The sequence below is a fragment of the Neodiprion virginianus genome, chromosome 4 (genome assembly GCF_021901495.1).
Source record: "Neodiprion virginianus isolate iyNeoVirg1 chromosome 4, iyNeoVirg1.1, whole genome shotgun sequence".
Taxonomy (NCBI): domain Eukaryota; kingdom Metazoa; phylum Arthropoda; class Insecta; order Hymenoptera; family Diprionidae; genus Neodiprion; species Neodiprion virginianus.
Window position 1 is genome coordinate 7226 of NC_060880.1, and position 19507 is coordinate 26732.

At 42.9% G+C, this 19507-nt stretch overlaps 2 protein-coding genes across 10 annotated transcripts; both read right to left on the minus strand.

The window, feature by feature from the left end:
• Positions 1–1952: 1952 nt before the first annotated feature.
• Positions 1953–4981, minus strand: LOC124302371 (phosphoribosyl pyrophosphate synthase-associated protein 2). 7 transcript variants are annotated; one of them, XM_046758497.1, is made up of 6 exons: positions 4833–4981; positions 4222–4311; positions 3675–4083; positions 3312–3587; positions 3083–3229; positions 1953–2950 (listed from the first exon to the last, which is right to left on the minus strand). In XM_046758497.1, the coding sequence occupies exons 2-6, from the start codon at positions 4296–4298 to the stop codon at positions 2792–2794; spliced, it is 1068 nt and encodes a 355-aa protein (XP_046614453.1). In that variant the 5' UTR covers positions 4299–4311; positions 4833–4981; the 3' UTR covers positions 1953–2791. The 7 variants fall into 7 exon arrangements, with proteins under 7 accessions (XP_046614453.1, XP_046614454.1, XP_046614452.1 ...); XM_046758498.1 differs by having other exon boundaries at positions 4222–4335; positions 4833–4970; XM_046758496.1 differs by lacking the exon at positions 4833–4981 and adding an exon at positions 4687–4826.
• Positions 4982–7120: 2139 nt separating this feature from the next.
• On the minus strand, positions 7121–19499 carry LOC124302194 (NADPH oxidase 5). Of its 3 annotated transcripts, XM_046758060.1 has the most exons (20): positions 18977–19499; positions 13668–13762; positions 13489–13600; positions 13309–13406; positions 12993–13113; positions 12748–12898; positions 12444–12654; positions 12135–12361; positions 11715–11903; positions 11104–11297; positions 10657–10978; positions 9918–10080; positions 9704–9849; positions 9458–9599; positions 9158–9375; positions 8897–9054; positions 8531–8740; positions 8226–8429; positions 8059–8155; positions 7121–7361 (listed from the first exon to the last, which is right to left on the minus strand). In XM_046758060.1, the coding sequence occupies exons 1-20, from the start codon at positions 19145–19147 to the stop codon at positions 7267–7269; spliced, it is 3324 nt and encodes a 1107-aa protein (XP_046614016.1). In that variant the 5' UTR covers positions 19148–19499; the 3' UTR covers positions 7121–7266. The 3 variants fall into 3 exon arrangements, with proteins under 3 accessions (XP_046614016.1, XP_046614015.1, XP_046614018.1); XM_046758059.1 differs by lacking the exon at positions 7121–7361 and having other exon boundaries at positions 7377–8155; positions 18977–19498; XM_046758062.1 differs by lacking the exons at positions 7121–7361; positions 11715–11903 and having other exon boundaries at positions 7377–8155; positions 18977–19498.
• Between the last annotated feature and the right edge of the window lie 8 nt (positions 19500–19507).

Here is a 19507-nt window from a genome sequence, read left to right on the forward strand (position 1 = left end):
CCTTCGTGCAAGGTTCGATGTTCCCTATATATCCTGGTTTCATTTTGAAATCGTAAACGTACCTGACTTAGCCGATGCCTTCGAACAAGTCTTTATTTTCCTGAATTAAACCCTTTGTTCCCTGAGCCTTATTTGAACTTATATTCGCTACTCGAGTTAACAGTTTTGACTTTACAATGCTCGGTAACCGCATGATAGGTGTCGTTTTTTTCGCAATCAACTACGTAGAATACAAGATTTTCAGTCTTACCTTCAACTTCGCACCTCGTTGAATCTTCGGTTACCGCGTCTATCTTTTGACGGCTTACACATACCTGCGCGAAGTGATTGTACCCATTGCACGCTTTGCATTGCTTATTGAAGGCTGGACATCTATTCGCTTGATGTCGATACCCGCATCGTTCACAGGACGATTGATTCTGCTGCTGCTGATTTGGCTGTCCGTTGTTCTGCTGCTGCGTATAGTTTTGTTGTCGTCTGGATGGCTGGCCTTCGCTGCTACTCTGCTGTTGCTACTGCTGCTGTTGTGTCTGCTGCCCTCTGCCTCTGTTGCCACGCGGCTGGTTGCGTCCTCTACTGGACGGTTGTTGTTTTTCTTTTTGTTTTGTTTGGACGACATCCATTTTCTCGGTCGTTTTTAATGTCTCAATTCACTGATTGGCTAGCTCGGCTGCTCTACACAACTGCGTACACCTCTCGAAACTCAGGTTTTCTTCTTCTCGGAGGAGCCGATCCTTTAGCTGTGCGTTTCTTATGCCACTGATGATGCGATCTTTGATCAGGCTATCTTTCAAGGCCCCAAACGAACAATCTTGACTCAACTTTTTCAGGTCCGTCAAGAAACCTTCGAACGATTCATCCGGTTTTTGGTTTCCTTGGAAAAACACATGTCGGCACACACTTTCATTCTTCTTTGGCACACAAAAGTTTTCGAATGCTTTCACGACTTTGTCGTAGTTCTTCGCGTCCGCTACACTGAGCTCGAACGTGTCGTATTTTTCTTGTGCCTCTTCTCCGATGGCGTGAAGCAAGATGGCTATTTTCACTTCAGCGGCTTTGTTATTCGATTCCGTGTTTAGCAGGTATATACCGAACTTTTTGAACCACTTCTTCCAGTTTTCTGAAATATTCCCACTAAATGAGAGAGGTTCTGGCGGCTTCAGGTTGCTCGAGTGCTGTGCCATGTTTCCTTCGTCACTTTTTCTTCCAGCAAGTGCTTCATCGACTGAGCGATTCTCGTTCGTCGATTCTTCTAGATTTACCGTGACGTCTGAGGCGTCTTCGAAATCACTAGTAGTGTCTAGTCCAGACTGCGCCATTTAATAAATGTGGAGGACGCTTTTGTCGTGTTCGGCCTGCAGCCATCTTTATTTGTCTGCCTCTAGGCGTCACCGCTAGGTAGCGTATAAGCTCGATCGTGACAACCAAAGCTGCATGCTTGAATCCGAGAATTTGGATTGTCACGTTTTGTGATTTCGGCTGCTTCTTAAGTGATTCCGACTTTTTCTTTGCAGCCACCGACTTCTCTTGAAGTCTACCGGTTGTCACTCAGGGTTGCATGTATACAATATTTACTGTCGTCATAATGTCATCGTTGTAATATTCTCTCAATTTCAATTTTATAGAACTTTCATGTGGTGTATAACCCTTGGTATGATCTGTTTATTCTTATGGCGAGAAGTGGCAATTGTGACTAATATCTGTGTAATTATCAATTATTTCTTGCCACGTGGCACTGCTAGCGCCACATATGCACAAGTTCTCGTCCGCAGCACTTGTCTACTACGCTCTGTTCGGTAAGGGTTGTGCTTGTGTTGAAGCTGACGGTACCCGCGCTGCTTGTAATCCGACTTCCACGTTAGACTCTCGGTATAAGCTTGGAATAAGGTTCGCCAGAGCTTGACATTGAACGATATATACACATATCCCTGCATAACAGGTGAGAGTCGATGTAGGTGAATGCATATTTATTATCTGTTCTACAAGATATTTCTTTAGAATGCTGTACATCTCAGCGACAATTAAGTTGTGGACAGTAAAAGTCTACATCTAACAGTAAAACACGAACCACATCTAATCAACTGTGATTGGTGTAAGCACAAAGAATATTCACGGACGCGGATTGAGAATTTAGGATGATCGATATGAGTATCCATAACGAATGCAATGCAATGTATCATTTTTCTCAAATCTACGAGAGGTGGCCAGCTGTTTGGACTTTCTCTGACACCTCGAACCTAGGAAAGAAGCTCTTTTGGAAGCATATCTTCGAAGATCGGATATGTGAACGAAAGTTTTCAGGACAGTACATGTGACGTAAGCTATTTCTACATTTACTATAATTTACATAGTGGAGCTGTAACAGTGGCTCGGCACGAGCATGTTGCGATCGTTCGTATGAGCGAAAATGTCCAAACTGTGACACCTCAAATATCATCTTTTCTATCCAATTTAATTTTTCCCTCTATCCGTATCCGTTTATTGTGATAAATCAATGAAAAAACAACGCTAGAAATTATACGCAGAAAATTAATGTTTCAAACAGAGTTATCATAGTTTTGAGAGTATAAAAATAGAATGAATAACGAACCGAAAGAAACGGCGTCGGAGTAGTTTCATACCCGCTTAGTAATTTACGAAAAGCCTTACGGACGTTTGTGTATTCTTATTCGTAACTGAAGTTTGTTTGAATAATTGGAAAATTAGAAGTTCTATGAAAGCTCGGCATCTTCATTTAACGTCACTCGTTTGGTGGTAATATTTGTATCACTGTCGGGCGCTATTCTCTTTCCTAATCCTCCAAGGTGACGTTTTTAAAGAGGTAAGACATAGACTCTTTGTTATGAATGCGTCTTATCGCTTCAGCGAGCAAAATACTGATGTCTACGGTCTTTATCTTGTGACATTGCATCTTCTGTAGCTCGTGAGGAATCGTGTTAGTAACAACAACCTGTAACGTTAAAGAGTCGTGAAGCGTAGTTTTGGTTCACCCGATATTACTTCATACGAGAGATGAACATTCTCGAGCAACCTCATGCTCGATCGGTGTAACATCTTGTCATAAACTGTATATCAGACTAACCTCGTCGATTGGCGATTCGTCGATAAGACGGGGGGCATCTGAACTAAGGAGACCATGAGTGGCAAGTACGTATATCTTGTAGGCGCCTCGCTCCTTCAGAACTTCAGCTGCAGCGGCAAACGATTGTACATCATCGACCATGTCATCCTGTAACACTTGTTAATAAATCTCCATTTCGGTCGTTTTACAATGGCGAAAGGGTTGTGTCCTTTAAAACAATCAAGCTTACCACCATGATCGCAATACGTCCGCCGACGTCTCCTACCACGTTGATCGGTGGCTTCTCCTTAGCCGGATGCACCGGGACTCCGACTCCCACCTCCATTGTACGTGAAGGGACGACGGCAGGTGGGGAATACCGACCGTCGTTCATATCAGATTCGGATTCTCTCTGCTCTCCGTGAATCACAGCAATACCGAGGCGCAGTCGTTCGGCATAGCTTGTCGCTTTTTTAGCGCTGCCTGGATTTCTGGCTACTATAACCGAGTTGCGGTAATCTGGAATCTGCCGTGAGAAAGTCAATTTGTAATCCTTGCTGTATTGTATTTTAAGCCAGTGTCACAGAACATAGGGCCATGATTCCTCACTTACGCATTCTTGGATATACTGCAAAAGAAATGGACTGGCGCGTAAATTGTCAACCGGACAATCGAAGAAGCCTTGAATCTCCTTCTGATGGAGGTCCATCGTAATGACATGGGTCAAACCGCTTTTACACATCATCTTGGCAAGCAGCTTGGACACGATGCATCCTCGTTTTCGCATTTTACACTGTTTGGAATATGGTAGGTACGGAATAACACCGACGATATTCTTGGCCGATGAAGTTTTGCAGGCGTAGGCCATTATCAGTAGTTCCATAATATTGTTGTTGACGTCCTTGGATCCAGTTTGTATTATGTAAATATCTTTGCCCCGTACAGAGTCCCCGATTTCCACCATGGTCTCCCTATTTGTTTTATGATAGACCGAACATCCTCCGCTCTTCACCCCGAGTCGGCTAAGCAAACAAAATTGAAGAAGTAAGCTATGGGTCGAGCCTTGATGTGACAAGAGTAGAGAACACAACCATCAAATCTAGGATAAAATATAAGAAATACAATAAGTGATGAGACGATTTCGTTTCAAAGCTACTCACTTAGCGATCAGCGTGGCAAGTTCAGGATGAGAATTCCCGCCAATGATCATTATGTCAGAGGTGATTGGGACGTCCATTTTGATACTTGACCTGGGTAAACGAAAACCGACTAGTCTGCGTTTGAGAAATAGTAAGTAGGGGATTTTTTGTAGACAACGTTTTCGGTGGCATTAAATAGTATGGTTAGGTTATGTTGGTATCTAGCGTAAGAAATGAATTAACGGCATCCGGGCGTAGGATAATTAGGATTGATCGGCGAATGTGACTGGCAGAGACAAAAATGCATGCGGGGACTGAGGACACGATTACCTAAAGACGCATCGCAGGAGAATGAAAAGGAATTAAGGTACATACGTCATATAGAGGAGCTAGATGATAGTAGTGACCGACGAGAAGGGTACAACGAAAATCTCGACAAATAAACACCTTGTTTTGTTGTGAAACATATTAGCGAATGATACTTGCAAGCTTAATACTGCGATGACACAATGCAGTTTGCGACAGTACAAAGTCAAAATTACAAATCAAACTGCGTGTTCCAGTGTATAACACGGTGTAATTGCTAATCAATTTCTTCCACGGTCATCCGTACGCGGGGGGTTTTTATTTACCTCCCGGACCGATGATCTGCCGACTGCCGAACGGATGATCTAACACAGGGCTACCAATCCCGCGTCGTCGGGCTGGACGGCTTCTTTCTCGTTGGTAGAAATGATAATTTGAATGATGAAAATGCTCAGGCGGGGAAAGCAATCGGTATTGAGGGCTTAAGGAGGGTAGAGGCAAGAAGCACTATCTCACTTGGATTAGTGATCCTTCTTGTCGTATCACATCTGGAGATATTTCGGATGGTTAGTCGGTTCTTTGAATGATCTGGTCACCAGATTCTCACACTTGGAGTTGGGTTAATTGGTATTAGTGATACAGGATGTAATAAGGAATGAAATATACAAACATTCCGGCGCCGGATGTTACAATGGGAGAGCCGGTGAAAAGCAGCTCGGAACGGGTGAAGCCGGAACACCTCTGAATTGGCGCTTTCGGAAGTGACTAGATTTCCGTACGGAACGAATGAACCAGCGGCCCAACTATAACAATTCCCGCTACTTAGGGTGCGTTCTGATATTAGCTCCCAATGCTGTCAACAATCTTTTATTACTTTTGCGCTGCCGATACCGTGGCTAGCTCTGCCTCTGTCCTAGGGACGTGTTCTTGGCACGACCAGTCAATTTTGGAACGCACCCTCAAAAATATCCGAGTTGTCAGCCTGTATCATGGGAGAAACGAACTTGTGAAAACTGTACCCTCTCGCACGGACCGTGCAGTCTATCTCTACTTATAAATAACTTTAATAAGTCTGTGAAACGTACTCCCTGTTCTGCTCGGAAAAGCATAGGAGAGGAAACATAACTCCGTACTCTTTCCGACAGCAAAGGTGGGACACATTCTGGTAGGAAGTTCGTAGTACCGATAGCGCCGCTCGTAGCGCTGGTTTCGTCTGTTGCATCAGAAATTTGAACGCTCTGTACTTACGCGCGCCTCTCGCGCGTACAATTTTTAAACGATATTCTGCATTGTCAGCCGTCAGACGCAGTGCAACAGACGATATCACCGCTGCGAGCATCGCTTTTGAAACCATCTTGGAACGACAAACTCGACCCAACTAGAATGTGACCCACTCTTGTTTGTAACGCGGATATGGCTCCAGCCCTCCTCCTTCCTGGTTCCGCTACACCTTGGTAGCTATACAAGTAGTTCGCCAAAACATGCCTAATATTAGCCTTCGAATGTCACATATTTATACACAATCAATATCCTCCTACTGCAGCTCGCAATTGTAACTCCAATTCGATGCAACGGTACTAAATGTTTCTCTATACTTGACGGTAATCAATAAGTTGAAGGTACGGGTCTCTGTTTTTATTAGCTGGTCCTCGGCTACGTCCATGGTCTTACGTGCAGGTCTGGATACTCGGTTACTTTTATGTGCTGGGAATTGTCACAGTTGGTGCGACCGATCGATTGTTTCAACTTGATTGGCTTACCGCAAGTTTGCACCGCTCTTAGTGGCGGAAATGAAGACTACGTCGACTTGATTAGCGCGTTGATCGACTTACCCCAATTAGTCTAAGGTTGGACTGCGCCAAGTGGCGGAAATGAGCACTAGCTTTTGCGACACTATTTGGGTCACTCCCCACCCTGCGAGTTTCCAGACCTGTACCTAAAACCGTGGCTACAGCTACGTCACATTCGGGAGCGTTCGAAGAACCCGATCTCTCTGACACGTCATGGTGTAACACAAGATTGTTCGCCGGTGGTCTGTGTGCAATGGCAGGCCACGCATTTTCATGTTACCCAATCGTCCGATCGTAATTTATCCCTCAAAATTGTGCGAATGATAAAATTTCGATTTCTAAACCTATTACTTTTTCACAAGCTTGTGCGCACAGGCGGTCTACCGGAATCACCAAAGAGCGCGGTATGCAATTTGATTTATACTCGTAACAAGCTCTAACGTTTTAGTGTCACTAATTCACGCATAAAGGTGATTTATTTATTTTTGATTCCACCATTTTGTCAAGTATTCAGTATTCTCGTATAGCAATTTATATTATTATCGTTATCATTACTTCAGGATGTTTATTACGCATCAGGTCATTCATTCTGGTGTGTAAAATACAATAATGGACATAACATCGCAATATAAATAAATCGAATGAAATGACCGAGGAACAGATGCACTTCTTTGCGACACTATTAAGTATTTGGTTGTTGCATGAGACGGCGAGATTGATGCGAACGATGAGATAACAGTTCACGAGTGGTCGCAAAACAATTTACGTAAAAAGGTAAATTTCTAATGAAAATGTGTTTAAACCAATATCAAAGTCTCACAAGTCAATAAATATGATTTTATTACCTGTAGCGTATAAGTATAATTTGAACAATACCGTAGATATACGCATTATGTTTACAATTAGAAGCGGATAAACCGCCTATGTCGAACTCCTAATAACCCACAGATCGATCCAACCATTGATAACTCTATATTTCATTACCAATAACAAACCAGTTGTGTATTGAATGACTTCCGCGGCGCGTGCTGACGAGTTTGGAACAGGAATTTGTAACTTCTGTATGTACAATTAGTTCATCAGTCTCATGTAATTTAAAATTTTTATTGTACATTTTCAACCTACAATAATGCAACTAATATATGATGCTATTTGTTGCATCGTTCGCGAAATGTGTGTATGGCAACCCTGTGAGAATTCAACGGTTTCTACTATTCAGCACCGATGCGGCCCTCGCTAGCGATTCTAATGCACGTACTACTTACGTACTGCAGAATGCGGACCGTGATTACTCGATTACAAATTCGAACATACGGAAACAATTTTCACCCCACGATAGGATAGTGTAATCGTACGTATACAGTTTTCGAAAATTGCATACCGGTCCAACATAGAATCTGAAATGGACACGATTCTCTTTGCTCTCGATAATTCAATTATATCCATTTCAGATCACTCCCAAGAAAATCCCATGCAAGTTTCCGACTCTTGAACCATTTTCAGGTAAAATGGATCGTGTTCGAGTGTAATGCCTCCGAAAACTATTACCCGCGAGGGTTAATGTTTAGTATGTACTAAATTTATGTATACCCAATAATCACGATATTTACAATTAGACAAGCTCAATGTTACACTCGGATTTATAACAAGAACAAATCGTGTTAGAAAACCTCTTTTCTGAAATTGAACCCAAATTGATCGCACTTATATCGCAAGATACGAGCTAGTTGTAGAGGGCCGCAAAAGAATACCGTTATCTTACCCTTCTTTTGATCTTGGAGCTGCTTGAACACTTTATCCCAGTTCGGACGGCCGGCGTTAGTTCTCGTTTTTAACCCAGTGATAAGGTCACGTTTTTCCTATAAGCATAAATAACTCGACACGTCAGAATCCGTTCAAGTAGTACGAAATGGGGGAAAATAGTCGAACCTTTTCATGTAGCAAATCCATTGCTAATTGAAGTCCCACCGCTTTCATGTCGTTCTTCTGCAAGGCGCTCGTTATGTACATATGCATCTCTAGAAAACGTTCCATCGTTGCTCCGAGTTCAGCCTGTTCCATTTCTAACTGCGACAGTAAATTGACAAACCATTCGAAAGAGTGCTGGTCCCGATTTATCCAAAAGAAATCTACCTGAAAGTCATGCGTCAAACCGTTGTGACGTTAAGATGACGGCGATAACTAAATCAAACATGTAACAATATTCGATACACAATGTTTCTGTTCTCACTAACTTTCCGCAAATGCATTACGGTTGGCGGTATTTCACTGGCCCAAGAAAATTTGCACTTCGGGCAGCAGTGTCTCGCCTTCCAATATCTATGCATTATCGACTGAAGTATCGAGGCGAATGGGGTGACGCCGATGCCGGTGGCGATCAGAACTGCGTGCTGCGCTTGAAATATATGACTGGACGGAGCACCGTACGGCCCATCTAAATAAATCTGTAAATGCAATTATATCAGCTTCAAAGTCAGGTTATAGGTGTGCTGTTATTCACGATGGCCCTGGACATTGATTATCAAACTCTGTGCCTTCTCTACTGTACGTATGATTGACAGTAACAGCTCTGGTGTATTTTACAACAAATAGTGATCTACCGCCAAAGGTTTTCCGACGGGATAATTGACAGGAGTGTGGAACGACTGCGATTTCCCTTTCGTAGACTCTTCAACACTCTGAATATGAAGCACATTGGCTGTTCCTTCTTCGGCAGCAATCAGCGGAGGACTGCGAGTGTCGGACTCTTCTGTTTCTGCTGGAATTACATTATCATCACGTCGAGTCGAGAAATGCGGTTTCTCTATCTCCCCCTGACGTATAACCGTACCGCGAACATGTTGAAAATTTTTGCAACTCACAATCTATAGTAGCGACCATATCGTCTGCTCCACAATTGTCCAGGCTGGGTGTTTTGAACGCAATTATCGTCGGCTTCATTCGCATGTACCTGAAGCTTTGGGCCAAAGATTTATTTTGTGGACTCAAATAGGCCAGACCCAATGATTTCAGTCGCGCACGCCTTATTTGCGATTCGTCGAAGCTCGGTTCTGACTCGGATCTCGCGTAGTCACGAAGTCTGAGGATGAGGATGTACGACAACGGGTGATAAAATGGATTCGCGAAAGATATACCTGTATCAGGTACCGTTGAATACTCACGCGAGTAATCGTTCTCTTTTTTTGTTCCTTATCCGCATGTCGGGCATCGAAATTGATTTTTCAAGAGGATGTTTGTTACTCAATACTATCTTATGCAATTGCACGTTGAGGGCCACTTTTTTAGACAAGTGTCTGGGATCACCTGAAAACGTTTTACATTTCGTGATACCTACTGTACGAGAGTCGAGAAATTATTTTCACATTAGTTTTACAGTCGAGTCAATAATCGTATTATTCCCTACTCACGCCCACTGACGCGAGTCTTATTGATTCCTGGATGACTGCAGCCGTCGTCACCTTCGAAACTCGGATTGGCCACACCGTTGGTTTCTTCCGCGCTACCTGTAGTAACCGTGGTTTTGATGGTTCTGCACAAGGTCACCTCCGAATTCCTGTGAATAAATCGTACCGGCGTCACGTCTACATCCGATACATTTGAATCGGTCGTGCTCAAACTTACGACGGTAGTTTTTCGACGGTCTTGATAGCCCCGGATGTACGTTGGGTGCAACATTCGACAGGTAAGACCTCTCCGCGGTGTAATTTCATCTGTTCCCTGTCAAAGTACGAATATAAAGTATTCGTCCATTCGCCAACACCACGAATATGAAGCCACATATAATCTATAAGCACGCAAATAATGTGAATATTAGAAAAAGATGTCACATTCTTAAAGTGTGTATCTACAAAGTGGTGTACAGTTTATCTTGTGACTTTATAGCTACTCCACACACAGGTCTACCGATAATATCACTGTTATTCATATTCGTAAATTTTCTACACACTTACTGGACGAAAGTGTAACTGAATAAAAAAATCTCCGATATACATTTACCATAACGTTACTCGATCGACTCGTATAGTGAATTCAACAAACGGCAGTTTAAAATCCCTGTATTTTATCGTGATATTCAAGCTTGCTACTCTTGTCGCACTAATGTTTAGTAATTTCACCAAACGATAGGGTAAATTTCAAAAGTCTGGTTTTGAAATTAGTCACCATATGTATAATAAATTTACAATATCGAATCCGAATACTGCTTTCTGCGCGTACATTTTTGGTAGATTCGCCACAGAAATTTTTAACAGCGTACGATCGTACATATCCGCATGCCTCTAGGGATCTCTGAGCGGGCGAGTAACTGTGTAAGGACTAAAACGCTTCACGATAGGATATAATTTCAAGTTGAGAAACCGACCTTCCTGTTCCGGAGCACTGCTGATGGTGAATGGATGCCATTCGTATTTTGCGACAGCTGGAATGTTGACGAAGACGTAATCACCGGGGTGAAAATCAAAGTGGTTGGGTCTCTTGATAACGAGATGCGTCACTCTGGAGGGGAGGAGCAGCCCCGAGCAAATGTATGTGTTTCCCCGCTGCGATTGTAGCCAGACTACTCGACGTAGTCTCTCCACCAGGTACAGGGTACAGGGCCCGACGAACCACTTCCAAAAATTTGGTCCATGAAATATCAGCAAGATCCAGAACGGCACGTAGAGTAAATGAGTCCAGTAAAATATCTAAAACACATTGCGCATATAATGATGAAATTGTTCGAGCTTTCCGGCTTCGTTGTACAACGAGTGCCCCTGCAAAGTCGATTCAACCAGACTTCTTTGGACGCCTTTTCGATTGCGATTCATACCTCGAAGCAACCCCCTCGCCTAACGAAGGGCATGGAACATATGATCATCACGGTCAATATAAGAACCAGAGCAACGCCGGTCGGATTGGCTGCACCCGGAACAAGGCCGAACAGCTTGGGCTGGCCAGTGAATATCCATTCGGCATAAGTGTAATTGCCCTTATTTATTTCATAATCGTTGACGACGATCAGTTCTGAAATTTGGATAACAGACACCACAATATACGCTTTTGGTGAACGTTCGTTTCTTCCGGCTGGTATTACAGGTATATCGCGTGACAAATGCCAAAAGGACTTGTATAAAATTATACGTCCTTTTTGCTTTGCAAAGCCAAAAAGGCGTATAGTTTTTTTTTTTTTTTTTTACCAATCGCTTTATTAACACATTCTAAGCCGAAGTATGAACAAATTTTTTTCCAAAGCCGAACGTTGGTACATGAAAAACTTTTGTTTTATGCGTCCTTTTGGCACAAAGCCCTATTCAGCTGCTGTGATAAGCCCTTTTGGCATTTGTCACGCGTTATGTATGCCTATACAAATATGCATGTGTGCAGAGATGTGTCTGAGTGAGGCGTATGCACTTGTATGAAGATATAGCGAATGATCCTTACTGAAATTGAACAGATGCATTATCGTATGGATAATACTGTAGAAACCGACGAGCACGCCGGTTGTTTTGTGAAGATAGATATGCTGGTCCAACGGTATCACGGAGCTGAATCCATGCGTTCTCAGGAATGTGATGGAGTGTCGAAGCATGAGTATCAGAATAAAGGCACAATTGAAGTTCAGGCACTGACCTATGGATGGTGAATAAAGCAACAGCTATCGTAAGTTTCGTCGCAAGATCAACACGGCACCGTTTTAAATTTTACGAATATCTTGCGCGTTGACTCGTAGAAGCTCTTCGCGAAATTCATCAGTAGAGAAATATAAGGAACAAGTGTACCGCGACTGAGTTTACGTGAATTGCGCTTATCGTTAGTATTTTTGTTTTGACCTACAGTACCATAAATGCGATCAAAACTCACCGCAAGCTCTGGCCAAGATGACAAATCCGTTGGATGACTTGTACTGTATCGCTCTGGACACGAATAGCCCAGCATTGACGATGAGAAATGCACTCGTGAATATTATATAGACATAATTGTTCTTCATGTAGGGCTTGGTAAGTTGATACGGTCTAAGAGCCGACAATCGACGAACAGAGGATTGCTGCTTCGGTTCTGGTTTCGGGGGTACCAGCCATCGGTCGATGCTACAATATCAATTTCTTTATACCGAAGACATCGCGAAAGAAGAACGAATTCACTCGAAAGCTGTATCACTATAAAACTCACCTGATAGACAAATTCTCCAAAAGGCCATCGTGCTTCTCCAGGACACTTTTCAGAGATTCAAAGGTGATCGCGCCTCTGTTTTCTTGATCGGCGTCCTCGAACAGCGCTATCGTGAGATCCTCTATCTGATCCTCGCTGAATGTCATACCATTTTCTTCCATGCAGACGCGCATCACATGCTGCAGTTCCCGATGCTGAATCAATCCGTCGCCTGTTTCACATATCGGCAAGCTCGTCAAGTATATTACATTTAGTTGTGGTATTATGTGATTTCGTTATGACGACTGGTATCAAACGCGCTCACCGTCAATGTCGTAGACTTTGAACAGAAACTTGATCTTGTCGTCGGGCGTTTTCCCTGCAAATTGATGCATAGAGTCGAGAAACTCCTGAAGCGATATTGTTCCTGAATTGTCCTTGTCGAATATTTGAAACACCCGCTCGGTGAAGAATGGCTGAAATTTTTATACGGGACGTGCAATATCGAGTTATAAATATATTAACTGGTCGACGTGCGGCAGGCTTCTGAAATACACTCGGTGTGCTTACGTTTTTAGATACGACTATTTTTTTGAATTCCTCTCTTCTAATTTCCTTCTCATTTCCTACGGTCTGCTTGAAGATATTTTCCAGATGCGCCAAACTCTCCTTGTCAAATCCGGCGCGCGATCTGGGTGCAATACATTTCATTTAGATCTGCTATAACGAATCAGTACGGAATGATAATGTATGTAGGTAAAACGTGTCTGTACCTGTAAGTGAAATGAGCGGTCGGGTAGTTGGGCGGTTGGTTAGGTAAATGGGTGGGCGCGTGGGTACGTAGGTTGTTCGCTAGGTATACGGAGGAGTGATAATCAAAACTCACCGAATGCTGGTGATGCTGCCAACGAATTCCATTATTTGTCCCGCGGTGACGTATCCGGCGCTTTCCAGGTCGAGAAAGCGAAATATTTTGTCTACGACCTGTGAAGAAAACAAATGTCAAGTCAAAGTACGAAAAATACAGGATTCAGCGTGGAGGAAATATGTACAATAGTTGGCTCACTCCTTTGGCTCTGAGAATTTGGCGAAACGTGAACGCCGTGACTGCCTCTTCGCCGCACAACACGTAGGCAACACTTTCGAGCTGTTCGGCAAAGTCTATCTGCTTTTCCGTACTGTTGAAATAAATCAAATACATGATCGTTACTGTTTTAATTACGTCTTTGCTTTCGCGGCACTCACGTCAATCTCTCCTTCAAAAATTCAATCCACTCGTCCTGGATGAGCAATCCGTCCTGGTCGTGATCGAACAGGACAAACAGTTTGTCCATGAAATTCTGAAACATGTTTTGACAATATAGATATATGCACACGGACACGCCACGCGCGCGCGCGTATATATTGCATCCTGCGTCTGTTTCCGTAAACATTTTTTTCAAAATGTATGTAAACCAGGCCCTCGCTCTGAATCCCGAATTTACGGCGCTTCGGGCATATTTTCCAGCAACCGCGACAATGAAAAAAGCCCGCGTACGAACGAACGCCCTGTCGGGCGGTTATTCATTGCGGTATAATTCGGTCCTTGGTTAAATCGGAGCAAGCCGAGCTATTGACTTGGATTAGTAATTGGAATGCGCGCGATATGTGTAACGTTATTCTGCGTGCGTGTAGGCATTAGGAGAATTATAGGTGTGCTGGCATAGGATGTGGTACAGCCTTGATTGGTAGTGGGGGGGGGGGGGGATAAGCTGCGAGTGTGTTTTACGGTTGTGCGTTTGCTCTGAAAATTGCTTGCCGTTCATATGATATACTCGTACGGGCACGCGAGCGTTGAGTTGTGACTGCAATCATAGGTAGGTACACCTGCCTGTCCTAAGGCGAGCGGCTGCACGGGGCCGACAAACGAAGCGACAAATTAACCGGCCGAGCTTCAAAATTTCAAAGTTGAAAGGTTGACAGGTGCTATAATTCTGCGAATATAAATCGATTGTAACGTATTAGCGGTGCAGCGATATTCTGCAAGCGTTGTTCGAATGGGATACGGATACCCGCCGGAATGAAGCCCTGCCAGGTAAAGGTATTATGGGCGAAACGATCGTTTCGTCTGCACGGGTGATGGCGGTGAACGCATGTATCTCACCTATAATACTTTTATAGCTCAGGGGATACAGTGCCGTGGTAAAATAAACCGAGAATCAAATCCGGACTGTACAGGTATAAGTTGTACGCAGCCGGAATATAATGATATAAGCCGGAATAACTCACAGGGTGATTGACTCGATTGACATTTTGTAATGTCGTTGAAAATCTTTTTTCACGTACAGATACCGTAGTGGCAATTGTAACGTATACCGTCGGTGTTATAAATACACGTCGCGCGTATGCATTACAGTATCTGTAAGGTATATCTGTACACCGTCAATCTCTCACTACGCGTTTTTTTCTACGTGCATCTCTTATCAACTTACGCCCTATCATTCTCTGTCCGCATGTTGTCGTGGCCATTGTATACCAGAAAACATACCTCATAGGTATAATATGATATGATACATTAAGGGTAAAGGCTATTGTATATTGAAATACAATAATCAGGCTCATTGGCATGAACAACCTTAAATACGGATTGCGAAAGTCAAGCGTGTCTCATTTGTATACTCGTGTATGTATACATCTACATCGAATAGACGTTAATTTCCATGCAATTCAATACGATCGGTGAGATTATCGTGTAAATACATAATGCTTACACGTATATGCCTACAATCTACCAGGCGACGGTGAATGTGCGATCGCGCGAGCTGCAGCATATGCGTTCAAGGTAAATCAAAGTTAATAAATAATGAAAGACAGCCGATTTGAAAAGTGTAATTCATTTAGCTGGTCCTTGAGGCTGCGAGCGGATCGTGCGAGAAAAATTACCGATGCGGCTAGCGTACTAAAATTTTACTATCATACTGTATTGCGCTGTATGTACAAGGCGAACCGAGTACCATAAGCTTTCGCAAGTACCACCGAATCAATCGAAAAGTACCGAAACTTTCGAATTACGCGCATGAAACGTCGTGATTCCGGTCGAATTCATTCTTCGAAGAGGGGTCACGTAAGCGTTTCCACGCATCTCAAATTATGTGAAACAGAGATGGACTTGCACGTTAAAGGAAGAAAAAATAAAAAAAAAAACTAAACGAGATTACCGTCACAATCGGCTTTCATTACCTCCGGTTGAGCCCATTTGACGTGCACCAAGAGTCAACTGTTAGCGATTTCAGTTTAACGGTGTACGCTGCATTTTCACGTGCAGCAAACATCATGCAGCTGAATGCAGCAGCAGCAAAATAGCTCTGATTGGTCGATGATTCTGGTGTTTGAATAACGGATCGGCAAGATATGCACAGTTTTAATGGAAATCGTGGGTTATGGCAAGTTGTCACATGTGATAACAATTTCCCAACAACTTGCCCCATCACGACACATCCGCGGTTGTCTGGGTCCGGGTCAAGTTTTTCGGGATTTTCGGTGTCTAGGTCGAATATTTTGTGGTTTCCGGGAAAAAATACAATGGAGAAACGAATTGTTTCTCAAAAGTATGCGTTTAAAATCCGAGTTTCTCACATTAAAGCAGAAACAAGAGAACAATGGTACGAAAAATATTCATAATTTTTACCATTTTTTGTAATTCAAAATACTTGGGACAACAAGTCGTTGCTCCGCTTCTTTTTTTTTTTTTTCTTGTTTTTTGAAAATTCGAGTAACCCTACTTAAATTTACTTTGGAACTGCTACGAACTTTCTCTAGCCCCGGTCTCCCCGACAAAGTACCAGCCTGCCGCACACTGCAGCTGTATATCGTATGCGAATATGTTCCATTGCACAATAATTAATGTATCACTGCAGGCTGCCTGGGTCCTTCGGACCGTTATAGTTATAACATATGTATCAATAATATGCGTGCGCGCGCGCGCGCGTGTGTGTGTGTGTGTGTGTGTGCGTGTGCGTGTGCGTGTGTGTGTATACATATCCCATTTGAATAACACGCAAAAAATTTTTGCTTCGTTAAAAATGCTATGACTTTTGAACCGTTTGGGATAAAGAAGTTTTCAAGGCATATACTTGGAGGGCATTAAATTCTCTAAAAAAGACCCTCGAGTTGATTTTCTGGACTCAAAAATTCGCATTCGTACGGGCCGTGAAAGTCGAAGATAAGCAGAAATATGCAGTTTTAGGGCTCTACGATTGAAAATATTCATACTAAACGAATAACCTCAAACTAAAATGAAATAAGGTGTGCGAAAGATGTTGTTCATAAACTGGATTCGTCAAAGGAGTAGAGTTTTAACTCATTTGTTTATCTCTTATTACTGTTTTAAACGTTACCATTCTTTTTAATTGTTGATAAAATTTTGTCTGTTACAAGCAGGATATTGCTGGCGATGTAATTGCACTACTTGCAAAATAAATTGTTTTTGTTCTTCATTTATCGTTAAAGTTCGATTATAATTTTGTATTAAAGCTATACTACACATTTCCGCTTTTCTTCGACTTTCACGCCCCGTAAGTATACGAATTTGGAGTCTAAAAAATCAGCTCGGGGAGCTTTTTGTGGAAAATTTAATGCCCTGCAAGAATATGCTTGAAGATTTTTTTCAACCCAAACGCTTCAATAGTTACAGCATTTTTAATGAAAATTTTTTTTTTTTTTGCGTATTATTCAAGTGGGAATTTTCAGATGGTCAGCGATACCTTTTAAAATTTTGCTACAAATTTTTCCAAACGGAAATCTTTTTTTTCTCAGTAAATAGATCCTCTTAAGACCGTAGATTCGATAGGTTAATTTTTTTGGCTCACCCTAATATATATACCTATATCAATGTATAGGTATGTGTATACCTACGGCGCGTTTTCGTGGATGCGCACCATCAGGTTTACCCTTGACAAACAAGTCCGCTGTTTATTTGTCGGCACGCGGCTGATGCGATACTCGGAGCTGCTCAGAATGGACTTGTACTCTCAATTGTCTATAATTATAAGGGTTCCCCTGGTGCGCGTCAACAAAAACGCATGGTATACCGACACTCAGCAAAGCAAATTCTTTCGCGCCTTACGATCAGTGTCGATATTACAATATGATGTGGCAGGGACAGAACACGATTTCTTTTCAAGAAGTACCGCGCATTCGTCCTTCCGAACAATACTTTTCCCAACGTTTACTTCTTTCAAGTCGATTGTCAGTACTTCGCTAGCTAGCTCGGTCGGCGGCGTCAAGTGGTGTTAATAATATAAATTTGACGCCACAATAAAGCATCGATCGATCCATCGGAGAAAGTGATTTTAGACATTTTACATTGGTCCAGAACTCGGTCGTACCGGTTCGTTTCGCTAGGTATCCGATTTTTCACCGCACGAGTGAAGAGCTGCATGTATAATAAATAATCGCCGTAAACTCCGTACACAGTTTCAGCCTCAACCGCGACAATTGTCCTTTCTCCCAGCCCCGATTAACGTGCGAGAGCCACCGATACGGCAGGTAGTGCAATTAGGATTCAAACTTCGAAAGCGACAGGGCCACCCGGGCAGGGATTGAGCTGATTAAAGATTGACCAATTCGAAGGCCAGTGTGTTTAAGTGCTCAGTCAAGTCTGAGCCTAACGAACGAGATTCACTTGACTGCGAACTTTCTCAATACGCGTGTGTTGCATTTACTTACGCGCTGGTACAGCGTAGTTGGCTACATAGGTATAGGTGTAATTTCATACAAGCGTGCGTAAAGGTTACAGGGTCGAGATTCCGACGCGCGTTGCGTCTATCGTGTATATGGTTCTAACGTGACCAAGATTTGCGCCAAGTTCGTCAAACCCGTAACGATTTTAGAAAACCATTACAGTACTGCACACCGCACCGATCGGCGCAGTTATGCTTTTGGCTATTCATCAAGCTGGTCAATATTTCGTGAAATTCGCGATTGAACTAGTTTTTACGAAGTATACGATATTGACGACGCTTACTCGGATGTTTAACGGAGCAAACTTGCAAGTTTGATTTAACCCGCGAATGATGAACGTATTGCTACGTGTTTGTCTTCGCGTCGTTTTTAGTTCGGCTAGAATAACGAGAAGAAACTGGGAGCGACGATCGCATCGTAAGAAAAGAGGACACGTGGGTTCAGGCGACGACAAGGACAAGAGCGCAGCTACAAACAATTTACTTCGGGCAGAGGTTTGCCTACGGATCGAGAATACCTACCAGAAATCACGCTTACGTGACAATGTGTAGGGTAACCGTCCTCAAGCTGCCGGATGTAATGATAACCGCAATAATTCGATTGTTTGCGTCATACTCGTGATATCGATTCCGTCGCTATTGCACATATACGTATACAATTTTCAGCATCTCTCCTTGCGGCGTCTAATCTCGTGCCTCGTTTTACGTGCAATGCAATTTGTTTAAAAGGTGAGATTCGAAGTGACGATTCTTTTTCAACAAAATCAACTCGTTACCAAGCCAACGTATATCGCATACCAGCGATAAAGGTGGAGGCTAAGTGCATGCGATTACCTCGTCTTGAAGTAATCTCCTAAATCCGTCCTTGTTATAACGAATGTTGCTGTTGACTATTTCGGAACACTCCTTCAACGTCACTGTTCTTCGACGCTCAATCAAGCACTCTTCTTCCATTATACTGATCTGACCGAAAGGCTTTTTCCGCGCACTGCACGTACGAGCCATGGCGCCGGTTGTGTTTGCTATAGATGTTTTTGAAATTCGGTATCTGCGATATGTGTTTCGTTTCGTTATTCTTTGTAGTTATGTTTGTAGTTTATTTTTTATTATACCACAGGCACGGGTAGCACAGAGCCTGGTCGGGGTGGGCTTTACGGTGGGGAAGGAAAAGGGAGAGGGAATTTTGAAAGACACTTGCTAGTGGTTCTCCATTATATTCCAGGTAAAGGAGCGCGAAAAATTGCCGCGTGCGTTACTTCGCAGTGAAACATCAATGAATATAGGTCACACGAGTGGATGCATACACTTTTTATACTGTATTACATTATAGTATATTTTTATTATCGGAGACAGAGTTTACCCGCG

Coding starts and splice junctions, on each gene's coding strand:
- LOC124302371 (XM_046758492.1), bottom strand. CDS start 4,667: ATGTTTCACAACAAAACAAG. Junction 4,084..4,221: donor CTTGCCACGCTGATCGCTAA/GTGAGTAGCTTT, acceptor TTGTTTGCTTAG/CCGACTCGGGGTGAAGAGCG. Junction 2,951..3,082: donor ACGAATCGCCAATCGACGAG/GTTAGTCTGATA, acceptor TTAACGTTACAG/GTTGTTGTTACTAACACGAT.
- LOC124302194 (XM_046758059.1), bottom strand. CDS start 19,147: ATGGCTCGTACGTGCAGTGCGCGGAAAAAGCCTTTCGGTCAGATCAGT. Junction 10,979..11,103: donor GGCGAGGGGGTTGCTTCGAG/GTATGAATCGCA, acceptor AATGTGTTTTAG/ATATTTTACTGGACTCATTT. Junction 9,376..9,457: donor AAAAGAGAACGATTACTCGC/GTGAGTATTCAA, acceptor CCTCATCCTCAG/ACTTCGTGACTACGCGAGAT.